This window comes from Patagioenas fasciata, chromosome 1 (genome assembly GCF_037038585.1).
Source record: "Patagioenas fasciata isolate bPatFas1 chromosome 1, bPatFas1.hap1, whole genome shotgun sequence".
Classification (NCBI taxonomy): Eukaryota; Metazoa; Chordata; class Aves; order Columbiformes; family Columbidae; genus Patagioenas; species Patagioenas fasciata.
Window position 1 is genome coordinate 94,592,501 of NC_092520.1, and position 23,097 is coordinate 94,615,597.

Consider the following 23,097-nt stretch of genomic DNA (forward strand, 5'->3'; position numbering starts at 1 on the left):
AATCCTGACAGCTGGCAGGACACCCAGATCTCACTGGTCTTGTGTTACATGTTAATTTTTGTAGGAAACTAGTGAGAGCTTTGGGTGTCCAGTTTTACCTTGTATAGTTGGTAACTGTTTCTATAGCTATGCTTTGTCTTCTCATCTATATTCATGTCCAGATTCCTCCATGCCATTCAAAGCTCCTGGGTGCTACTATAACTTGTGACCACGAGAGCCACAGTCTGCTTTAATGTTTCATGAAAATGCCTAATTTTTTTTTTAATGTCATTTCTTCTAATACTGAGACTAAGCAGGTACCTTGTGACACTCTATTTTGATAATTGCATCACATTTCCTCACCCCCAGACCATGAGTTGAACTCAATATCTTTCAACATGCTTGAAAAATTTTCCATATTCCTGTGGTTTGCTCTAAGCGCCTTTTAATTCTGCAAATAGCCTTTTGATAAGGGATGATTCACACAGCTTTCCATACAAGGCCACAGTGATGATTTATTTAATGGCACAGTCAGATTTCCCATATGATCCTCCACTGTGTTTCTACATTTGCCTCTTTTTTTTTTTTTTTCCCACTTTGGCCAATTAGACCAGTGGCTTTCATTATGCCATCAATAAAGATGCCTGTGTTTAGTTATTCTTTTATGAATGAAGAGGGTTAATTTGAAATCAGTAAAATATGCAAATAACTTGTGTCTAATACTGCATTTATCAACTTGTATTTTCAGCTGTTACCCTATAATCAGATCACTCATCTTTAATAAGGCTCTGGACACCTGTACGGGAATCCTGTAGAGGAATCTATGGTTTTAAGTAATGACAAAATCATCTGTCATTCAGTTTTCTACCAAATGTTATTGTGTCCTTTTTCCAATTATTAATAACTATAGATCACGGCAGAGAATGCTAAAGCACCCATAACTTAAGATGTCCATTATTCAGTCTTTGTAACAGGTTACTTAGCCAGTTCTTGATTCGTTAAAAAATTTTGTTTCTTATGATATGCTGACTTAGCTTTTATTGTAAGTAGTTGTGAGGCACTTTCGTAAATGTCTTACGAAAGCCAAATGTCATATGTAAGCATTGCATCAGTGGTTTCCTTTCTACTCACTACAGTATTGTTATAGATAAACAAATCTAGCAGAAGAGTTTGTTTCCCTAGAAACTGAGCAGGGTGGATTTGATCATGCAACAGTCTGCTAGATGTTTCCCTATATATCTTCTCTAATTACCAATTAACAAATCTGCAAACGTGCATATATACATGTATTCAAGTGTATATAAAATAGTTACTTCTGTATACTCTCCTGGATTATACACTAGAGCATTGATATAGGGCAGATTAAATATTTGCTATCCAAAATCTTCTTTGTTTTTAATGAGAGAATGTATGGTCACAAGAGCTCAGTCAATTCAAGTGTATGTCCCTTCAGAACACTTGAATGTATTCCTCTGGCTCGGTAATGGATTTCCTTTAAATCTAGTATTTTGATGCAACTCACAGGACTTTGCACTTATTACTGGAAAAGCAAATGTCCAGATTAGGCATTTTTCCAGCATCTTTAGCAGTAAAGGGTGATGTAAAGAAAATTTTTAGCTTTATAGCTATGCCTTCATCTTCTGTAATGATTCCCTTTAGCCTTTCACAAAACAGCACACCCATGATACTTTTGCAGGCTTCAGACTCTTGAGTAATAAGGACTTTCTTATGTTTTTATTTTATTTAATTTAGTCTCTTGAACTCAAAACTAGATGTTGTGGGGTTTATTTGCCTCGAACATAAATATAAAGTAGATGGCAGGAGAAACATGTATCCTGCATTTTTAGAGTACTTTTTCCAAATATACTTTGAATAGCATTATAAAAGAGGGTATTCTTGGTTTATTTTACAGACAGACAGCTGAAGGAAGGACATTGAAAAAATGACTGTGCTGGGATGTTGTAACAGAACCAGTGAATAAACCTCAGGTCTTCTGATTGTCTGGTGCTTTAAACACTACATAGCATTGCTTCAGAGACAGATTTGTGGAAGAAACTGACATTAAACTGCTCTATTTATTAATCTCAGTTTACACAATTATGTAAGCACACACACATATAAAATATACATATATAATGTGTGTGTATTCAAAATATAGCCTAATTTTTCAGAAAAAAAGAGAGTTGAAGGAGAAGAAAAACGAGATGTTTTAAGAGATAAAATGAGCAAAATCACAGTATACAAAAGGTAGTCATTGTTCATACCTGGCCTGGTTGTAATTCTTTGTGTTGCTTCTGGATAAACTGATGTGTTTGGAAAAATAAAAGTGGCACCTCCTAAAGAGAAATAAGAAGAGATAGCACCTAAAGATTCATTTTCACAGTCCCTAAGTCCACTGTTATTTTCCCTCTTGAAGTGTGTCTGAAAGAAGACTATGAAGAACTATTTTTTTATCTTAGGACTGTTACATATAAAGATTAACTCTGATAGCCTTTGCATCTGTGTAAATCCATTCAAATCACCGAATAAAAGTCTGTGCAAAATCTGTGTTAAGAGAAGAGAGAGTCAAGTTCAGGAAATCCCTTCTACCTTCACCACACCACACCACACCAGCCACCTGGGCAGGTGGTTTCATATCTTCTGACGTAGAATTTCTTTGCCTTCTCTTCCTTAGTGCATGCACTTCCCAAATAGGTTCATATTTTCAACAGAGGCTGCAGGCCTGGTCCAAAGCCTATTAGTGTCTGTGGGAATCTTCTCACAGACTTTTGCTGGCTGTGGGTCAGGTCAGAAATCTCATTCTCTCAACAAGCTGAAAAAATTGAAACTATTAAGCTTGATATAGAAAATGGTATCTCACTTATCTCAGGCATTGAAATTGCTCTAACTACATCAACAGACTTCTATTGGCCATCTATGGGAACATGGAAAGGGTCATAAGGATTTGTGCAATTGTGGCTGACTTCAAAAAGAACTTGTTTCTAACTTTCTTGGGGTCCTTTGAAAATCCCACCCCAAAGTTCTTATGCCACCAGAACAACTAATTTCCTTTATGCTGATGATCAATATGATATTATTCACACTTCCAATGACAGAAATGCAAACAATCTCATTTTGGTGAAATCAATTTCAAAATATCATTGTCAGTGCATACATACAGAAAAAGATAACACAACAGAACTGTTGAACAACACTTGGACAACTGTATGTGGAAATTTCTTGGCAAATTAAAATCTGAAAAGCCAGAGATGGAGAAGACCATCCAGTCCATCTGTTTTTAGAAAGGGCTTAAGGCTTATTCCAAATGCCATCAAAGTCAATGGAAAAAAATTTCTTGCTTTTGGTGGGTTTTGCAGCAGGCCTACAGCCCATAGTAGTGCTTTATATCATGTGGCAAACATCTAATGTTAGGGAGAGGTCTTCTAATCTAGTTAATTTTACTGGGAAACTCACTGCCGTTTACCACAGTGGAAACTAAATGAAATATGAAAGAGGCATCACAATCCAAGGGTTGTTTTGTTTGTTTGTGTCTTTTCTTTTGCATTATCCTTTGTATTATCTTTTTCATTTCTCATAAAGAATTGTTATTTCTGGTCACTGTAGGTAGCTAATACCCTCAGGCATGATCATACAATATTCCAAACCTCTTTAATTAGTATGTGTACCATACTATATGTACAATTCCATGCCATCCTCTGCTGCATAACTGACAGAGCAAGGGAAAATTTATTCTGAATTATTTTCACAAATATTTTAAGTCATATCCTGAAAGATGCTTTTAAGGCATGTATTGTATTGTTCTGCTACCTATACTCAATACTTTCCTGGGCCAAATTAGCAGAAGGGCAAATATTAAAGAAAATCATTTTATATTCAGATGAGACAGTGGAAACTGAAACATCAAACTTAGTGGAGTTTTCAGCTCAAGTCCCATATAGCTGAGAAATGAGATAAGCTTACTGCCTAAATAGCAATTTTATTGAATGATAAGATAGATATATATGGCATGGAACAGGAGATGGTCTCCATTCACCAGAGTCCACAGCACTTAGGTAAGTGCTGAAGCACTTTTGAGCTCCATCAACATTCTAGGGATCCATCGAGTAGATCTAACAAGCACAATGAGACACAATGAGGGAAAAAAGTTCTCGGAAACAAAGGCCCTGAGCCTGCAGTTTATCATGTGTTAGGGATCACATTCTCTTATAGGACACAAGAAATTACCAGTAAGGAGACCATTCTTGCACCATCTAGCCCTACTTGATCTCACCATTTTTCTGTGCGTCTATGCATGAAACTCACAGACACAGCAAGGAGAGGATAAGCTTGTCTCCCTCCTGATTTACCATTTCCATTTTTAGCAAGCAACCCATAAAAAGGAATCCTGTTCTTTTAGAAGATGACCTATAACAATGGGAGCAGTGCCAGCATTACCTGTGTTTCTAGCATGCATTAACCGTGGAGAGTTTTGTAAGGCCTTATCAACATCATCTGAAGTCAAATGTGGAAGAGGAGCTACAAAACAAAACAAAAAGCAACACCAAAATGAAAAAAAAAAAAAAAGAGAATTATCTTTTTAAACCATATTATCCCCTGACAGGATTGTTTGAATGTGAGTCTACTGACAGTCAGTTTCAGTCTGCAGTTTGGAAGGAGGCACGTATGTTACAGCTTAAACTATGGCATTCATTTATTCAACATTATGAATATTTCTGACTGATTATTGACAGTGTGCGCGTGGAGAAGACTGCACCGCACTGGTGTTGCAATGCTTGCTTTATTTTCTTCAAAACCCATGTTCATTTTAACTTCTTTAAACTGAGGCAAACCTGCAAAATTTCCTCAAGCTTAGTTGAAAGCCCTCAAGCCAGGAATTCACTAGTCCCTTCTTTCCCTTTGAAATGCTAGCCATGCACTACAAGTAATTTGTATTTGGACTTCAGGGACTGTTTCTTTTTTCCATGAATTTACAAAAATTTTATTCAATTCAGTGAAATCTTCCTGATCCTACTCGGAGTACAGTAAACTGCTGTCAGCCCTTAGAATCATGCCTGGAATTTGCTTTATGAATCAATGTTTGCACTTTCACTTAACATTCTCATTGTTGAAATTGAAAGAAATGAGTATGTGACCAGAAAAAACATTAGCACTGAATCCCATATGATTTTCTTCCTACAGCATAATGAAGAATATGCTGGGTTTCAATTTGATTTTTCCCTGATATGGACATGTAGAAATATTCCCTCTTTTCTTCAATGAATATGAGTGAAAGCCAACTGAAACTAACGGGAATGTTTCCATCAAACTCATGAAGCTTTGAATCAGGCTGCCTACTATGTTCTTAACAGCAATATTTGCGACAGACGTTTGAAAGCCCAGCTGAGTGTATCAACACCATTACATCCAAGACTAATATCAACCACAGATTGATTCTAGACACTACCATAATAATAGAAAACTAGCTTACTCTCTCTGAGGTAGTGTAGGTGTGACAAGAGGATATCTGCATTATAGCTTGGGGTGAGTCTCTGGAAGTCGTCTTTGGTCATTTTACACAGCTCCTTCCCATCGATGTTCTGGAACAACAAGATGTCCACGTCTGGGAGACCGTACTCCTTCACTGCCCATTCCAGCCACTGGCGTACGTGATCTGTGCTCCATAACGTAGGATCTGGTGGTATCACAAAGCACAAAATTAGGCAGAGATGGGGGAGTGCTGTGAGCCCTGGTCATTAACAACAAACCCTCTGCTTTTGAGCTCCTTCTCCCATTTAGTTCTTTTGTCCTGCTATTTTGATGCATTATTATCCACAAATAAAGGCTCCTGTTCTCATGCAGAGAAAACTGTTGAAAAAAGTATTTAAGAGAGTCCACTAACAGCACTGCAACTTGTATATGAATAATTTTCAAAGCTCCCTGTTGAATTTGTATCTTTATTCAAATGACATTTTCACTCAAGTGAAATTCTTGGGCACAGGCTAAGTAAGCACTCATAGATTTCGCTATTTATTTCAAAAACTAGAATGGGTCATATTTGAATATTCTGCACTTTCTTCCCCAGACTGATGTGTTTTACTCATATATTGCTAAATCTGAAAGAATTTTTGCATACTACCTGGCAAAACCATCTGGGGATAAAACAAGAACTAGTCCAGATTTTTACCAAAAACATGAGGCCAAATACTTTGTGTTTTTGAGAGTCATGTATGAATCTTTGATTTTGACTTCAACTTATTTTTTTGCCTCTAAACACCTCCTTTTCTAGTTCTCTTCCATTGTACTTTTCTTTATTCTTGAGTTTCAGTAAGCACCCATGAAGATGAAGGTCCCTAAGGACCTGAAGTGCGCACTCACATCATGGAAAACAGCTCCTACCATGAAGAAGTTATACTTTTTGAAGACACAAGGTTAAAGCTAAGGGGAAACAAACTCCTTGAGAATTTGCGCCTTCCAGCCTAAATGATTCTGTGATTCTGTGATATCCTGAAGACTGAGAATGGAGCACAGAGAGGTCAAATGGCTGTACTCTGTCACATAAAAGTCTGTGGAGAGGTTGGGACTTGAGTGACAAACTAAATTGCTTTTCTGTGTGAATTCAGTGCCATTCCCTCTCTTTTGACTGTTGTTCAGGCTGACCTGAAAGAGGTAGAGATGTCTTTCCCTGAGCTGGGAACTATTCAGAATTTGTTATGCTGTTGCTCACTCCCAGTCCTTCAACTATCAGTGCCTTTCATTTTTTTATGCTTCTCTCAGTATTTTAAACCCTTGCAAGTCAGAATATTTAATGTTCTGGAGATTCAGAGGGTTTCTCTGTTCTCTGCAGTGCACCAGAAATTACTTAAAAGAAGTCCTCCATCTGCTATGGAATATGTAGCAAACTAGAGGGATACAGGTCTGTTTGGTAAACCTAGGGTCTGGGTGAGATTATCCACACCTAGAGAATAGAACTCCAAAAGCTACATTCAGTTTGGTTTGAAGCAAACAATCAAACATCAGGAAACTTATCAAAACATTTTGATTATGCCTATAGTTTTTAAAGGCTTCTTATTTATGATAACCAGAGAGTTGCCATAGCTGGAAATGTGAATTTTGCTTTTTTATTCCTAAACATTGCCACATGAGCTGAACAATGCCTATGTGGCAGTCAAACAAAGCCAACTGATTTTACCCATACATTTCTTCTAGGAACCTCAAAATAGCAAGACTGTGACTGTGACCATCTTGTTCCTTGAATGTCACTCAAATCCACCTCAAAACACACCTCCAAGGATACACTGAGAAGAAAGATTTTGCTGACCTAACTATGCTAAAGTTTGTTAAAAGACTGAAAAAAGTGACAACCACCAAGAAGATAAAGGTTTCAGAAGAACTTTCAAATGTTGTGAATTTCAATGTGGTCTGCTTCCACTTGGCAGGTCACTTCATTATTCAGTGCATCACTCTTCTGTGCTACAAAATAGAACTTCCAATACCATTGCAGAGGATACTGTAACCTATTTGTCCACACATATCTTGACAAATAACTGAAATAATCACACCTTGCAAAACTGGCCACAGTTAGTACTCTTGCATATCTTAGTAACTGAAAAACTGTAAGAATATTAAGCAACATGCACTAGCAGAAATATTTCAGATAGACATATCCCTGCTGGAGAGGAACTAGTAGCAAAACATTCCCTTCTGTTTGCAGGTTGCAGGTGTTGTGTCTCTGCTGTGTACATCCAATGGTTGATGAACACCCACATATGTCATGATAGTCTCATGCTTTGACTTCAGAAATAGGCATGCTAATTATTTTGCAAACTGAGGCAACTAACGTTCCAGCACAGGCTTGTTTGGAGGACAAGGCACAGAGGAGTGAACGCCTTCCTGTTCAATTAACTGCTGAATCTGAAAACCATGCTTGCCAAGACTAACCAAGAATTTCTCAATTGTGCTCTTATATTGCAGTGGAGTTGCCAGTTTGCTTAGTAGAATGTTTTACGCCACCCAAACTCAGGGGATAACCTAGATAAATGCTTTTTATACACTGATTGATTTCACAGAAGCTATTGTGTTTTTGGCATGCTGAGGGGTCTGGACTGCATTTGGTATTTGCAGGAATATCATGTGGTGCGGTGATCTCTCTTCCACATACTCCACACCCAGCTAGTTCATGGTGTTAGGAAATGGAAGTGGCTCTTCATTTTGCTCACTTTGGGGTGAAATACTCCAAAAGGAAGTAGAGAAGTCAGATAAGATCTGAATGCCTGTGCCAGCCAGTTCAGCTGCTGAAATAGAAAGAACAGGTTGAGGAGGTGGCTTCACTATCATATTTCTCAGCTCGTTCTCTCCATAACCCTGGGAAATGACTGGTCTTTTCTCCCTGATCACCAGTGTTGCATTACTACTTTTCTTCAAATCTTCTTAAATAATGTTAGTAGACTTAAGGGAAATGCATTTTTTTTGCTTTCAGTTTTTCTGTAGAGGGTCTAACCTGCTGGCACAATGACTCTTCGTTCATTGGTAGTCATATTTGGGGGTGGAATGTGCTTCTCTTCCATGTAGTTTCCATAGTTCATCCCAACATTGTCTGAGCCGCTAACCATTTTCCCTCCTTTTGCCACACTGCAGTCATCAGGAGAATTCCTAGACAGAGAAGAGAGGTGTAATTATATTATTCCAGTCCTGACTAATATCCTTAGCAAAGAATCATGCTGAATGAAAGAGAAAAAATGAGATTTGAGTACCAGGGTTGGGCTATCGCTGGAAAACTCAGTACCTACCACCCAATGACCCTGATTCCTTCAGTTACCTCACAAAAAAACTGATCAGCCTCAATGGATCATATATTTACTTTTCTTTTCCAAGCATCAAGCTCTTATATGTCTCCAAACTTATAAACACTAATGATATATTTCAAGACACCAGGCTAGAATGGAGGCTTTTTCATGATTTTGCTGAGACTGATGTCTGTAAGTAGCTGCACTTCTCTGTCCAAACATCTCATAGACAACTCAGTAAACACAGAGATGTACTTCATGTGAATTTTCTGAGGGAAAACTATTATTAGTTGTCATAGTCCAAGTCTTGGATAAAGCATGTCCAAGGCTTGGACGGCTTCCCATCTCCACTGTTGTCATCGTTTCATGTGGGCCACGCTCAATTGCACTCTATATCATGCAATGTAGACACACTTCTATGTACAGCCTACAGAAAAGGCACATTTGCCAAATCTATGATTCAAAATGCCACACGCATGACTGGAAAAATCTTTCAGCTCCTGACTAGCAGTCTCTATGGTACTGTAGTCAAGAAATGGAAATCTGCAGAGGATCTGCAACCAGACACCTCTTTAATTTTGGCTTTGCTTTCTGAATAGAGTCTTTAGGCTTAACATCCCACAGGGGTTCCCTAATGGCATTTTAATTGCATCACAGTTTTCTTTCTGGCAGACACAGACGTATTTGTCCTTTAATTTAATGTCTACAATGTGTTTCATCAGAGAGAGAAAAATTGTTACAAAAATCAAAATAAAGAACAGAGCCAAGGGGAATACCTTTAAATGTTAAGAGGTTGTTTGGCAGGGGAAGGAGGGTGTCAGTTCGTTTTTGGTTTCTTTACTGATACTACATTACTAACAAGCTTTCTTTTAGTCCTGACATTTAACTCCTGAAACTGTACTATAGTCTTATTAAACAAGCAGCAAGTCAGGTCACGATGCTTCATTTCAGTTCCTTGCAAATCAACTCATTTGCAGTCCGGAGAACTGGCAGACCCTTCAAGGACCCAGACTTCTGGAAACATGTTTCAGGATCTGCCCCCTGGCTCCCAAATATGTTTCACTCAGACCCTCTTGCTCTCCCCAGTTTGGAAATCCCAGCTCCAGGTTCAAGCATTGGGCATTAATGTCAGTGTAAGTCCACCAATGGTCAGTATAGAGGTGCTTTCCCAGAGGAGTTTTGCTGTTGTCTAAGGACAAATGAGGAAAAATAATATACAGTTTGGACCACTGCTCAACACAACTCAAAAGGATGTGGCAGATATTTTACCCAATATACAGCCCAAGTGACTCGGCTGTATTGACTGCTCAGCACTACCATGGGTAAGGAACTAATGCAGTTATAAACCTCACAAATGTGTTTTAAAAACTAACTAGCACTTGGAAAGCTAAAAAGATTTAGTATACATCTTAAATACTAAAGATACATTGTAAGTCTATAAGTTTTTTTCTGCGCAGTGTTACTACTAATTTTACCATGTTGTGTTAATGTATATATTCAAACAAACAAAAAAGCAACCAAGCAAAAAACCTGCTGATGGCTTTCAGTTCAAAAATAAAATCTAGCACAGAAACCATTCAATGGGTTCTGTCATCTTTTTTAGGAGAAGGAACAGGTCCCTGAATGAAAGTTGCCTGGGAAATGTTGGCTTCACATACCTTTTTCAGGTATAAAAATTCTTTGGTGCTGCATAATATATGACATATGAAGTCTGCTGTGTTAAAAGGTCTTACAGCTGCTTTGTCATACATGGGACTGAATAATAACCACAAGAGAAAATAAAGTCAGCACATGATCTTGCCTGTCATTGAGTGTTGGTGAATTTAGCTTTTCCCCTCAGAACAAGAATATTTGCACACAGTTTTCTCAGATTTAACTTTTGTATCCCACTACATACCTCTAAATATAATTTTGGGACGCAGTTTATTTCTGTCTAAACTGAGCTAAGTAAAACAAAGCAACTTTTTCTTTTAGATGTAAACATGTTGAAAAAGAACTTTTGTGATGATTGTCTGTGACTAAAATGTTGGCTTTCACTGTTTACCTTTAACAAATACAAACAGCATATATGCATAAGTGACTCTGCATATTAAATCATGTATATTTGGAAATCTCATCCAACACCTGCCCTTATACCTGTGCAGATGACCACCCTGACTTCCAAGGTCAGTTATATTACAAAGACAAAAGAAAGAATCTTCTTAGGGATGTTTTTTGGGAAACTGAGAGCTAGCAGCATTCTTTGGTCTTCCTGGTAGACTTATTTTGTTTTTGAGATATAGGGACATAGAAGTATTTCTCCTGATGCAAAATATGTCTGTATGAGCCTACACTACTTCTGTGGGCAATTGTGCATTAAAAACACTCTTGTAAACACTGAACAGTAAATGATGTGAAAGATCCAGTAGTAGCACACAGCTTGGCAGTTAGACAGGGCTTCTGAGCTGGTTTTCGGATCTGAATGAGAACAGACAAGGGTGGGGAAGAAGACCATAAATAAGTTACAACTTTTCATTAAAATCCAGAAGCAGATGGTCAAGGGTTTTGTCCTGTTAGCTTACTGGGTGGATCCAGTTCAGCATATTTAAGACCCTGTTTAACTTCAAGCATGTATGGGAGCTAAAAGGACTACTAAAGTACTTCAAATTGAGCATACCTATGCATACCACTGAACCAAGGTTCAATTCAAATGGCTGGAACAGACTTCTACGGTATAGAAAGCAAAACTGAAAATGTAAGCAGACACTAGAAAATGGTACTTTTAGTTCCCAGAATAACAAGAGAGTGATTGTCTGCAAAAGCTGTTTTTAGGAATTTCTGTGAGTCTGCTTTATTTCTGAACCACCAAGGGAGCAAGGGCAGTGGAAAAGCAGCTTTCAGTAAGTGTGCCCAGTGTAAAGGGTGCAGCTTTGCAGTGATTCATCCTCAGCTTCAGGTCTAAAATGAAACCCAAGATATTTTTCTTCACAGCTGCATGTTATTTTTACCCTTTCTAAATATACCGTGTTACACCTGGAATTTACAAAAAAAAAATAATTTGGAAAGACTACAATCATGCTACCCAAGAGCACTTTGTCAGTCCTGAGCTGATTCAGCTCTGATTGTTGATAAATGTCTACTAAAGAAAGTATTTCTCCATGGGTCCTCAGACTTGGAAGCCTTACCTTTATTCAGGGTTACTTAGAAACAAGATGATTTGATGGTTAAATTTAGCACTAACTCCTACTGAAGCCGATTGGAGTTTCACCAGCCATTGACTCTGATGAAAGCAGATGTAAGTTCATAAATAAGTGTATGAAACACATCTTTTCCTCTTCACTATGCTACTATTTTCCCCATGTGACATAAAACACCTGTGTTGTGTTAAAACACAGATTAGGAATCAGCAAAATGTTATATGAACTCTGTGACATTCACATAATATAAACCCTGTCTACTTAATATTTCTGAATATCATATGTAAAGAAGTGAGGAAACTTGTATTCTCCAAATATCTACATATCTTTACAAATTTATTTAATAACTACAGCTTAGATGACTTTCTCACAGAGTCTACTTATAGAAAAGGGGTCTCAGGAGAGTAGAGTAAGGATATCTTTGAAGAGTTTTCCATGCATGGTCACATGTCAGGAGAGATGATGAGCCACCAGGAACTTTTCTTCTGTGAGGCTCTGGTGAACAAACCATGACACTGTCCTACAGTGTACAAATCCCTCTCCTTTCCCATTTCATAGTGCCAGTGATCTAAGAAAGAGGGGAACAGCCTCAACAGGGCTGTTGTGTCCCCACCCTGTCCTGTTCTTACATACAAGAGGGAGAGCTGCACAAAGCCAGCTCCCTCAGATAATTTGGGCCAACATATGTAGATTTATATTTAGCCAAAATGACATCATGTAAAGGTCAGTTCATACTGAGTGTCCTGCAAAGCATTCACAGGCTCATCTTCATTCACTGCAATTACCTAAGTTGCAGTGAATTTGGTCAGTGCTTCTCCCCCCGCCTAAAAAAAGGTTTATTACTGAAAAAATGGCCCAAGAAGAAAAAACATGAACTTAACTGAGACTTTTTGCTTTGAGGTACATTGTAGTTTCTTAAAGCACATCTGGCATACTGTAGTTCACAGTAACAAAGGGCTACACAGCCCTAAAGTCTCTTCCCTGCCCCTCTCTACAGCCTCTTCCTCTTTGTGGATCAATGGGTTTTGCATCTGCGGAGACCTGCCACAGCAGTGACATGTAAAGATGGGTCTTTGTATCCCCTTGTGTGTGCTCCTTTGGCAGCAATCACTAGGGACAGCCTGACCCTTCCCAGAAGGAGCCCGTGTTCTCCAGTCACTGGAACAGGAGCAAGGCTGCACAGCAGCTTTGCAGAGCCTCAGGGGCTGCTTCCCTGGCATCTAGGGTGATCCCCATGCTTGCCAAGGGAGACTCTGAAAAGCACTTTCAGTGGTGATAGCAGAGGTCCCAACACTTGCTTTGATAGTACTTGGTTTCCACCACACGTACTCATCACCCAGCAGCCCAGCTAGGTGCAGCCACCCAGCTTCTTCTGTGCATGCAGCAGGCCAAGCCCTGCAAGTGCAACAAACCACCTACTCCTGTGTAGGCACTTGCCCTTAAGTCTACTGCATGAGCACGACCACGCTTAACTTGCTGAAAGGAAAACACAGGTTTTATTTTCCCTTCCAAAGCCTCTTATGAAAGCAGCACAAAATTCCCTGCAGGCATAACAGAGGCATTAAAGCACCAGAAAATGCACGTAGGTCAAAACATCCCTGGGGTGCTCGGGCTCTCCCACAACTGCTGAGTGAACTGGGCTGGGGAGTTGCTTCCCCAGCAAGCGCGCAAATAAGTAAATAAATGGGTGGATGGGTAAGTAACTTGGTGCTTAGCTATAACCTGAGTCACTCCCCCACCCACATGGGGTGGCTGCGTGAAGGCGATGCTCGCCCACAGGAAAGGAGACGGTCGGGGTGGGAGCAAACTGCCAAGGTCTGTGGAAGGCAGGGAAGCCCCTTGGGACCCGTGCTGCTGGCTAAAGCTGGATTAAGCTGTTGCTGAAACCATGGTGACAGTTTGTTTATCTTTTTTATAAGGTGAGCATCAAATGAAGTCCTAAGAAGACAAAATAAGAGAAAAAAATGAAAACTGAAGTCCTCACTGCGACAGACAGTCATGGAGGTGCACTGCTCCATGCAGGGCTATACCAGGGCAGCCAAAATGGTCTTCAACAGCCCGAAGAGATCAGGGCTGGAGAGAGGCTGGGGTTGGGGCATCCCTACACTAACATATCCCCACAGTGTCCAAAACAGAGGAAGACACTGCTGTGTGGGCTGTCCGGGACTTGGTAGGTGCTCAAGGTTGCATGAGGCTGGCCCAGGGGTCACTCAGAAATGTCACAATGTGGCACAGAGAGGTGCCTTTGGTTCCTTCCTCCAGCAAAAGGAGAAAGCAAACACCACATGCCAGCACATGCAATCCTGTTGGCTTTCTGTAAGCAAAACAAAGATGCTTGTTTATTGAGTTGTATATGCAGCAGCCGTTCATTTTCAGGCAAACAATAACTTTTGGTAATTTAAATAATTTTTTTTTTCTTCACTTTCCCTGGCTATCTTGCTATCCACAGCTGCTTCAAGCCTCAAGGCCATCATGGTAAATTAAGGCAGTCAGCATCTGGCTCACTAGAGGCCAGTCAAGCTATAAATATTACCAGCCTGGCTCTTTGTGTTCTCAGTGTGGGGAAACAGCTGGTTTAAGTTTGACTGCACGTTGTCATTTCTCCATTAGTGCAAACACTTCAATATTTCTTATGTGTGAGGCTGGAGTGAAGAAAGGGAAAGAAGGGAAAGGGGTCACTAAAAGCCAAAGCTAAGAAATGATGTTCTGTATATACATAATTTACAATTAGGTTGCTGCCTGGGAGAAGACTGAAGTCTGACATGGTGATAGCTAGGCCAAAGCCACAACGACTTCCCAGTTGGCCTATAACTTTCATGACGTATTTTCTCATGTTTTTCTTTTATTATTTTTATAGAAATTCTATTATAATGGTAATGGGTTACATTTCTCAAATTGTATTTCATTTCAAGAGCTTGTAAGACTGTTGTGTTTGTGGTTTCATAAAATATGAAATACCAGGAGATGGGGCCCTTCCCAAGCCACATATGCCTTATTTTGTGGGCAGGGATCATATAGAAAGTTAGCGAAGTAGAGCATGCCAGGCATAAACAGAAGTGACATCTTGTATGGAAACCATAATCCCCCGTGTCTGTGAAACGGCTGCTGATTTTCATCATTAGCATTATCCATCTGTGAGGCCAAGGGGTGTGAAATGGTAAAATGAATTATTTGCCACTTTTATTTTTCTTACCTTCTGCTTTGCCTTAGAATACCATTCCCAAGATTTAAATACTGAACATGCCCACTGATACTACCCCGATTAAAATAAAACACCTACTAATGAAAGGAGAGAGAAGAGTCATCTCCAAACGTGTTGGGTCAGTGACAACCAAACTACCGACAGTGCCTATGCTGTGCCAGCTTGGGGAACTCCACAACTACCAGTTCTGAACACTCTAGGCACAGTAAATACTGTACTGGAAATAAAGCAGTAATGACAGCAATAGTCATAAATGATGACAATGATAATAATTTTTGTGGGGTCTTATGTCATTATTTGAAGACTAATTTTATATTTCACTACCCATATGAGAGCTTTTGGTTGCTTAGCACTTTTGAAATTCCAGCTGTCCTCATCTCACTCTTGAACTCCTGAAGCTAAATACACAATTTAAGCATCAGTGGTCAATCCAAAATGTAACCATGCTAATTATGAATGAACACATTATCCCAGAGTGGAAAGCTTCTTAGCGAGCACCTGCAAGCCCAGCACCCCACAAAAAGCTGCAAAAAAAAAAAGTAGCTATACCAGTGGTGAACTGTGTTTGTTTTTCTCCTTGGCAACATGTTTGCTACAAGAACAGAGCCAAACCACGCACACACACACACACACACACATGCACGTACTAATGTTAAGGGGGTGCACTTCCAGAGCAGAGTGGAACTTCTTGAAGTAGTCACACATAAAGTCCTCCATGGAGAAGACCCTGAATTTGCATTTTTTCCACTTTGGTGGGCAGCCACTCCACCAACCACCCAGCCAGTGGGAAAAATGATTATCAGTCTGAGATAAATAACATCATGTCTTTTTACTCAAGATTAATGTTACTTTATATAGGCAGCTCCAATAAGCACATTAGGAAAGTCATTCTCTTAATACAGATCTCCCAGCTTTGCTGTGGAGTCATGTAGGGGTTGACTCAAGCCCTGTTGGAGACAGAGAAGAGAGTCCCATTGACTGACATGGGTTTTGGACCATGCTTGTTGTTTAGTCTGAGCTGAGGTTTACCAAGAATACCAGGGCTGCATGCCATGGTAGGCCACCAGATGTGGAAGGGATGGCACTGCGCCTTAGCCGCGGGCTTGTGCTCCAGCGATGGAAAAAGCCATGCCCTTGAAAAACAAGTGAGGTCAGGGTGATTACTGCAGACCAGCTCCGTTTCTCCACATGTTGGACGCGAGAAAGGTGTGCAAATACTCTGCCTAGATCCACCAGTATTGTACCACAGACCGGAGTATAATGCAGAGGTGCTTCATCTAGCTTAAAGCACGTCAACTCAGATCCTCTGAACACGATGGTCCTGTCCTGGTGGCATCCAGACCTCTGTATGGATGAATGCACCCTCCTTAGTGGCTGGGCACATCAGCTAGCACACGGCTAGACTGCGTAGGGTACCTCGAGTGCTACCCATTCAAATTTCCAGGTTTGTATAGCACAAACCAGCTACCACTTAGGAGGTTACACACCAAGGGGAAAAGAAAACCAAACCAACCAAACAAAAAACTCAAGGTCACTCTGAACTCTGAAAAGTCCTCCTGTGTGTCAGATGCATTTAACCCAGTTAGTACAGAGGCTCTTTGATGAAAAGTTAGAACAGTAACATGCAAAGAAAAATGGTATTTCCCAAAAGAGTCAGAACAAAAGATACATTAAGTGATAATTTCATTCTCTAATGTTTTTTGAGCAACAATTGGTGGCACTTCAAACAATATTTTGTACATGATTAAATCTTAATGACAACTAATTACTTCTGGCATTTCTTTAAAACTTGTGTATCAGCTGAGCTGATGTTAGAAAATGTCTGCTGTGCCTTCACTGTAGCTAACTTTCAAAATGCTTTTTCAATTAAATCATCACACTGCTCATGCTAAGTGAAATTTATCTGTGGCCTGAATAAGACTCTATGTTCTACTTCAGTCTCCCTTAAAAAGATTGATTACCTACTAGTGAATGTAGTTCTTCCAAGCTACCTTTGTGTAGTCCCACCCACAGGCATGGTGGAGTCCCATGGGTGAGTATTTTCAGAGACCAGTAAGCAATTCATAGATTTAAATGTTTTTTAAGCAGTACCCAGGGCCTCATGAGAGCACTTCCACAGGAGTGAATTTCACCCTAAATGTATAACATGAATTGTATTCATTCATTGTAATAGAATTGTTCATACTTAATTTGATAAAATATGTAAAGAACAATAAACAGAAAAGTAAGAGTATGAGATGCAATCTCCAGATTCATATTATAGTGCTTTACCATAGCACGGTGAATCTTTTCATCTGACTCAGAACAATAAATAGCAGGAAATAATATTATTACATTCAAGTGAAAGATTGACTATATCGTGGCACATAAGGTTTCATTAGATTTATGTACCTGGAAGAAATGTAATGGCTGTGCCAATGTAATGGATTTGCAGAAACTCAATTTTATACCACCTGTGACAACCCGCATTATATATGCAACAACAGCAAGGTAAATGGCAGCTTTAATTTAAACTTTTCTTGCTTTATTTAATTTAAGGTAGGCCCTTAGGCTATATTTTCTGGTGCTGTGCAGCAGGGTTTAGCTTTAAAAATACTGTTATTGTTGAAGAAAACTGTGTAGCTAATCCCTCTGCAGCACACTGAAAATGACCCTTTAATTTCATTCTAATGTTATTACTCTAGTATTCATAGGAATGCCAGTTTTGAGACTGTTATGTTTTGAGATTTAATGCGGGGCAATTACAACCAAAGTATACCTGGGGAGAGTCCTAGCAGAGTGAGTACATTTCTGCTTTGAGTGGGTACTTAATTGTTGATGTGTAAGAGGTTTAGTATGCTCCTAAAATTTTATTCCCCATCCAGATGACAGGATATATGGCCAGGAAGCAGCCTAACACAGTATGAAGGGAGAGCCAGAGAGCAAAGTATCATAAAGCTAACTATTCTCTAGTTACCACTTTGGGGGGTCTGGTACCCTATTTTGCACCCTCTTTACACTGTATTATTCAGCCCCAGGTTCCCCTGCAGGAAGATGATTACAGAGGATACTCCAGAGATCCTAGAGACAGCACTTCTGTGGCTCTGCAGTGTGGCTGTGGTATTTTAGACTCCTTCGGGACAACCCAGACTTTAAAATGGGTGTTAACAGAGAAGGTACAGTTCTACTAAAAATGAAAACCAGCACCAAGCTCTATAGCTACTGCATGTGTTAATTTTTAACATATGAAGCATTTTTAAAAACTGAGCATTTCATTTAGGGAAATAAATTTATGGACTGCAAATAAGCAATGTGGGGAAGGCTTCTGCAGAATAGAAACTGCAAAGCAGTCTACAGAATGGCAGGGTACCACTAATCTGTGCATATAAATTGTGGTCAATATGATGTATGTGACCAACAGCAGATAATCTGTCACAAAACCAGCCAGGCACCAACATACAAATGGCAAAGGCCTAGTGGCACTTCAGAAAGGAAAAAATGGTTTTCAGATTTGTAAGAGATGCACATTTCACACTAACCTGTAGTCACTTCTGTATTGACGGTAGTAATCAACATATCAGAAAACTTGCTGATTATTTAGCAATAACATATTACTGATAAACAATTACATTTTATGTAAGGCTTGAGCGATGCACATTTTTTTCTACAAATGGCTGGAATAAAGAAGCGTTTGGACCACGTCCTCAGACACACAGTGTGAATTTTGGGGTTGTCCCATGAAGGGACAGGAGTTGGACTCAATGATCCTTGTGGGTCCCTTCCAACTCAGGACAATCTATGACTATGATTACAGTTCCCAATTAACACTATATATTGCCTGCACACATGTATATGAGTTTTAGAAATGTGATAACATATTTGTATTAATTAGCAATACTAGTTCTCCACTCAAAGTGTAATATCAAGATCTATTTTTTCAGGCATGTGTTAGGCCTCATAAAATAATAGCTTTCTGATGAAATAAAAAGCATATGTTAATTACAATAATATTTTTTTTATTTTTGTGTTAAGTATAAGCATGCCATATATGCATGCTTTTTTTGTACTGTTAATCTATTATCTTTGATAGTGTATAAGTGATTTTTCTTTTTTTTATTTTTCAGCATAATGTCATGTTTTAGGAATTGCAGTGAAGTATGAAATGTCCTTGTTTTCTCCAGTTAGCAACTACACATTGCTCTGTCAATAGAAGAGGCTGTCAAATAAAAGATTAATAAATGAAACCCTGTATCCAATGCTGCAGGTTATTTTTAATTCAATATAGAAAGCGTTACATTTCTCCCCATTGTATTTTCTGTCAGAATGTGCCCTTTAGAAAACCTGTGTTCTGATCAAAAACATTTTGCAGTTCAGAGCAGTAACTTGTACAGCCTCTTCCAGCAGCGTAGCCTGTGTGCCAGCTCACACGCTGGTTGGTATTGGGAAAGAACGGTCACTGCAAGCTGTTCACTTTCTAATGATGGCCATATTAAGCACCTCTGAGTGATGCTGTACAGAGCAAAATGAAAAACTTAGTCCACATATGATTCTCAGCTGATTTGCACTTAACTCCAAGTCCTAATGACAAAGTAGATAGACCTAATACTATTTGTTAAAGAGGAACACAAAATTTCTGATTTGCATCTCTTTTGTAATGGTGGTAAAGGTGGTCAGGATGACACAAAAGTGTGTCACTGGGGTTTCAGATGCCTTGGCATCTACTGGGTGCCACTTCTTTATAAAAATTAACAGTTCTACCAGAAAGTATGAATCAAAATTATGCCTTGTGACTAATGAAAAAAGATTGATTTAGAGACAATTCTCCCGATGCTCACATTATATATCCTTGCAAAAGTTGGTGTCTGTTTTGCTAGTAACAGTGCAGAAACGTTTTACACAGCTAGTGAAAAGACTGGGATTCCTCTGAAGGAAAGCCAAAGAAAAACATTGCTCTTTGCAAAGAGCAGCTTGGGCAGCCTAAACCAGCAGCCAGTTCCTGTCTATTGATTGTGCAGGTAGCCCAAGTACCACCCTAAGTGATTCAATGCACGCACTCACTGACAGAAAACAGCATAAAGGAAGGATAAATGATTAGCATTATGAAGACGTGTCCAAACAGGCTGTTTACTTCAGGGCTTTTGAATGCTTATCAATCCCTGGAAAGTGTTCTGAATTCGCCTATACAAGGTGAACATACCCTAGGTTTGGGAGATGGGGACAGCGAGCTCCCCAACCTGAATGCATGACCCATCCTCCAGGCTGTAAAATGCACTGAACACAAGCCCACCCTGACCTGCCTGCCAAAGCCAGGCTGCCAGACAGGCAGCAACACGTGAACCACCAGGTTAGGCCAAAGACAGGGAGTTCAACTCCAGCCCTGTGGCTGCGACACTGCTCCAGTGGCTGCAGCTCCCCGCTCCCTGGGTTACTTGTTTTTATCCAACGATGGCACAGCCCCCGAGAGAGACACGAAGGCACTGAGCACAAGACCTGCCTCAGCTGCATGCCCAAACACACACACACATCCATCCACAACAACACTTTCAGACCTCTCTGGATGGTAAAGCCAGGGCTTGGCTGCCTCCCCCAGCAACCTGCATGTTTTTGTGCCTGGAGTTGTGTTCCCAAATCAGGGCTTTTACCAGTCTCTGCTGGTTTGGGGCATGATGGTGTACGACAGCACATATTCTATTTTCTACACTATGTTCTCACCCACAGGCTGTATGGGTTTTCCTGGACACCAAATTTAAATGATCTGACTATGAGCACATGTTTTGGACTCGGAAAGGGTCCTGATCTCCTAAATTGGAGTAGAATCCTTACCAGGGCTGCTAACAAGGATTAGACAGGGCAAGTTCTCCACTAATAAAAGACAGTATTACAGCTTATGTTTTTTTCCTTAAACCATCACAGCAACAACCAAATACCTGTGATTCGCAAACTGAGCTCTAATATTCAGGCTAGTTAAGTATTTCAGGAATCCAAGAGAACAAATTAAAGATTCTGGCTTGATTACTTTAAAAATGTGACTGACAAACAATTTCAAATGGATCTGTATCATCTAGACTCTTCCTTAAAATCTGGGAGTATGTCAAAGCAGGAGTCTGTATATGACTGACTTTATTTATGCATAACATTACAAATTACTACGACTAATCTCAAAAACATGAACACTAATTATCTACTCTAATGTACTTTATGGAATTTACACTGAGAAAAACTATGATCAGTTTTCTTACAGAAATGCCAGAACAAATACTTAGAGGTAATTTTATGAAGCAGATGAAACAGGTTTTGAATAAATACTCCATTGGTGATTATCTCTGTGCATTTGCTTAGAACAAAAAAAAAAAAGAGAAAAAACTCACTATAATTGTTTCTGAATAAGTAGGCTTACAAGAAGACCTCCCTTAATTATTTGTACTTTGGTTTCTCGTTTATTCCTGCATATCTCAAATCTTTGACTATTCACTGGAAATTCTGATTTGACTTAGCACAATTTCCACCCTTGCCGCTGAAAAGCGTAGGTGCGATAAGCTGTCAAACCATTTTGCCCTGCTTGTGGTGCTCATTACATTAGCATAGCAAGTGTGAACAGCAACCACAGTGCCTATGGATGAGGCTTTTCTTCACAATTGATGTTGGGAGATGAGATTAGTAGGCAGGTGTTTGTGACAGAGAGATGCAAAGCACAGTATTCACTGGTACATTACCAACAATTGTAAGCAACTGACTCTGGACCTCTGCCCTTCAGCAATACCAAAGGAAAACTGTTTTGACAGTCAGGCATTTTAAACAGGAAAGCACTTGTTTGGATAGTTTCCTCGACAAAAAAAATCTCCACTGTCCCTTTTCAGGTGGAAGAAAGCCCACAGATTGCCACTATGCTTGGGAGAGCTGCCAGTCAAGATCCAGAAATCCACACTGCATTACTCTTCTCAGCTTAATCCATACAAGTCTCTTTCACAGCAACATTCATAAGAAAAGTCCTGAGACAATTAATGAGCTGACATGCTGTGGCTACTGCCCGATGAGCTGAGTAATTTCTTTTCCTATTCCTTTCTGCTTGCCTCCATACATATGCTGTTTCTTCAGCATGAGCACTTGAATCCAACTCCACGGTTATGCTTTTTGGCACTCTATGTTCACAGTAAATATAAAAGTAAAGATCAATAGTTCACTCCCTCTGTCATTACAAGAATTTATTTCCTGTGCTTCTCTGTCTGGTTGTATTTAGAGCAAAGGCATCTGCCCAAATGACTGTATTTTGACAACTTCCACTGCGTGTTAGATCACAGACACCACACCCTTGGATCAGTGGTGTTGCCCCAGACTACAGCAAACTCAGGTTTTGCTGACTTTAATATAAGCTCTTTCAACTAGTGTGCAATGCAAATTCACATCCAAAATGATCCACAGTTGGAGGAAACACAGAAAGGTATTGCACAAGCTCATGAGAAGACCCTGCCTGTAGCATCATTTGAGACTCTGTAACACCTGAATGGGGCTGGTAGATGTGACCCACAGTGTACAGGAGACCTGTAGGCTTTTGGGACAGCAGCTGGTGGCCAGGTGGGATATCTTGGGACATCTAAAATGGTGCTAAATTCACAGGATTAGACAACTGAGTTATAACAAATAAATAAATTTTTAAAAAGTGTACTTGAGCCATGGTAACACTGGCCTTATTACCTTGACCCGTTAACTTGGTTTGGGTTACACTCCATCTTGATGGTGACTCTGGCTGGGGGCTGTGATAACCAGTCTTGTTGGGGAACACGCGGACTCATCTTTGATGTCTGCCCATATTCACTGGAGGAAGAGGCCGTCATCTCTGTCTTCGCAAGGTGGGGCGATCCGTAGGCACACTCGAACAGGGACTGGTCTTCACTCACCACTGATAACGCTTCCTACAAACCAGAGAAGAGAAGTCAGTGTGACCATGTTTCAGAGAACATATTACAATATCCCCCAAGGGGAAAAGGGCTTGTCCATGTCA

The 23,097-nt window shown here is 39.8% G+C and overlaps 1 protein-coding gene across 4 annotated transcripts in view; it reads right to left on the reverse strand.

The window, feature by feature from the left end:
* ERG (ETS transcription factor ERG) overlaps positions 1–23,097 on the reverse strand; it is a 147,307-nt gene that overhangs the window by 11,363 nt on the left and 112,847 nt on the right. For 3 of the 4 annotated variants that reach the window (XM_065862030.2, XM_065862038.2, XM_071811131.1), the window contains 5 exons: positions 22,791–23,008; positions 8,456–8,607; positions 5,447–5,650; positions 4,414–4,494; positions 2,244–2,315 (listed from right to left, as the gene is read on the reverse strand). In XM_065862030.2, coding sequence (XP_065718102.1) covers positions 2,244–2,315; positions 4,414–4,494; positions 5,447–5,650; positions 8,456–8,607; positions 22,791–23,008 — 727 coding nt within the window. The remainder of the gene's footprint in view (positions 1–2,243; positions 2,316–4,413; positions 4,495–5,446; positions 5,651–8,455; positions 8,608–22,790; positions 23,009–23,097) is intronic. The other variant, XM_065862044.2, reaches the window with a different exon arrangement.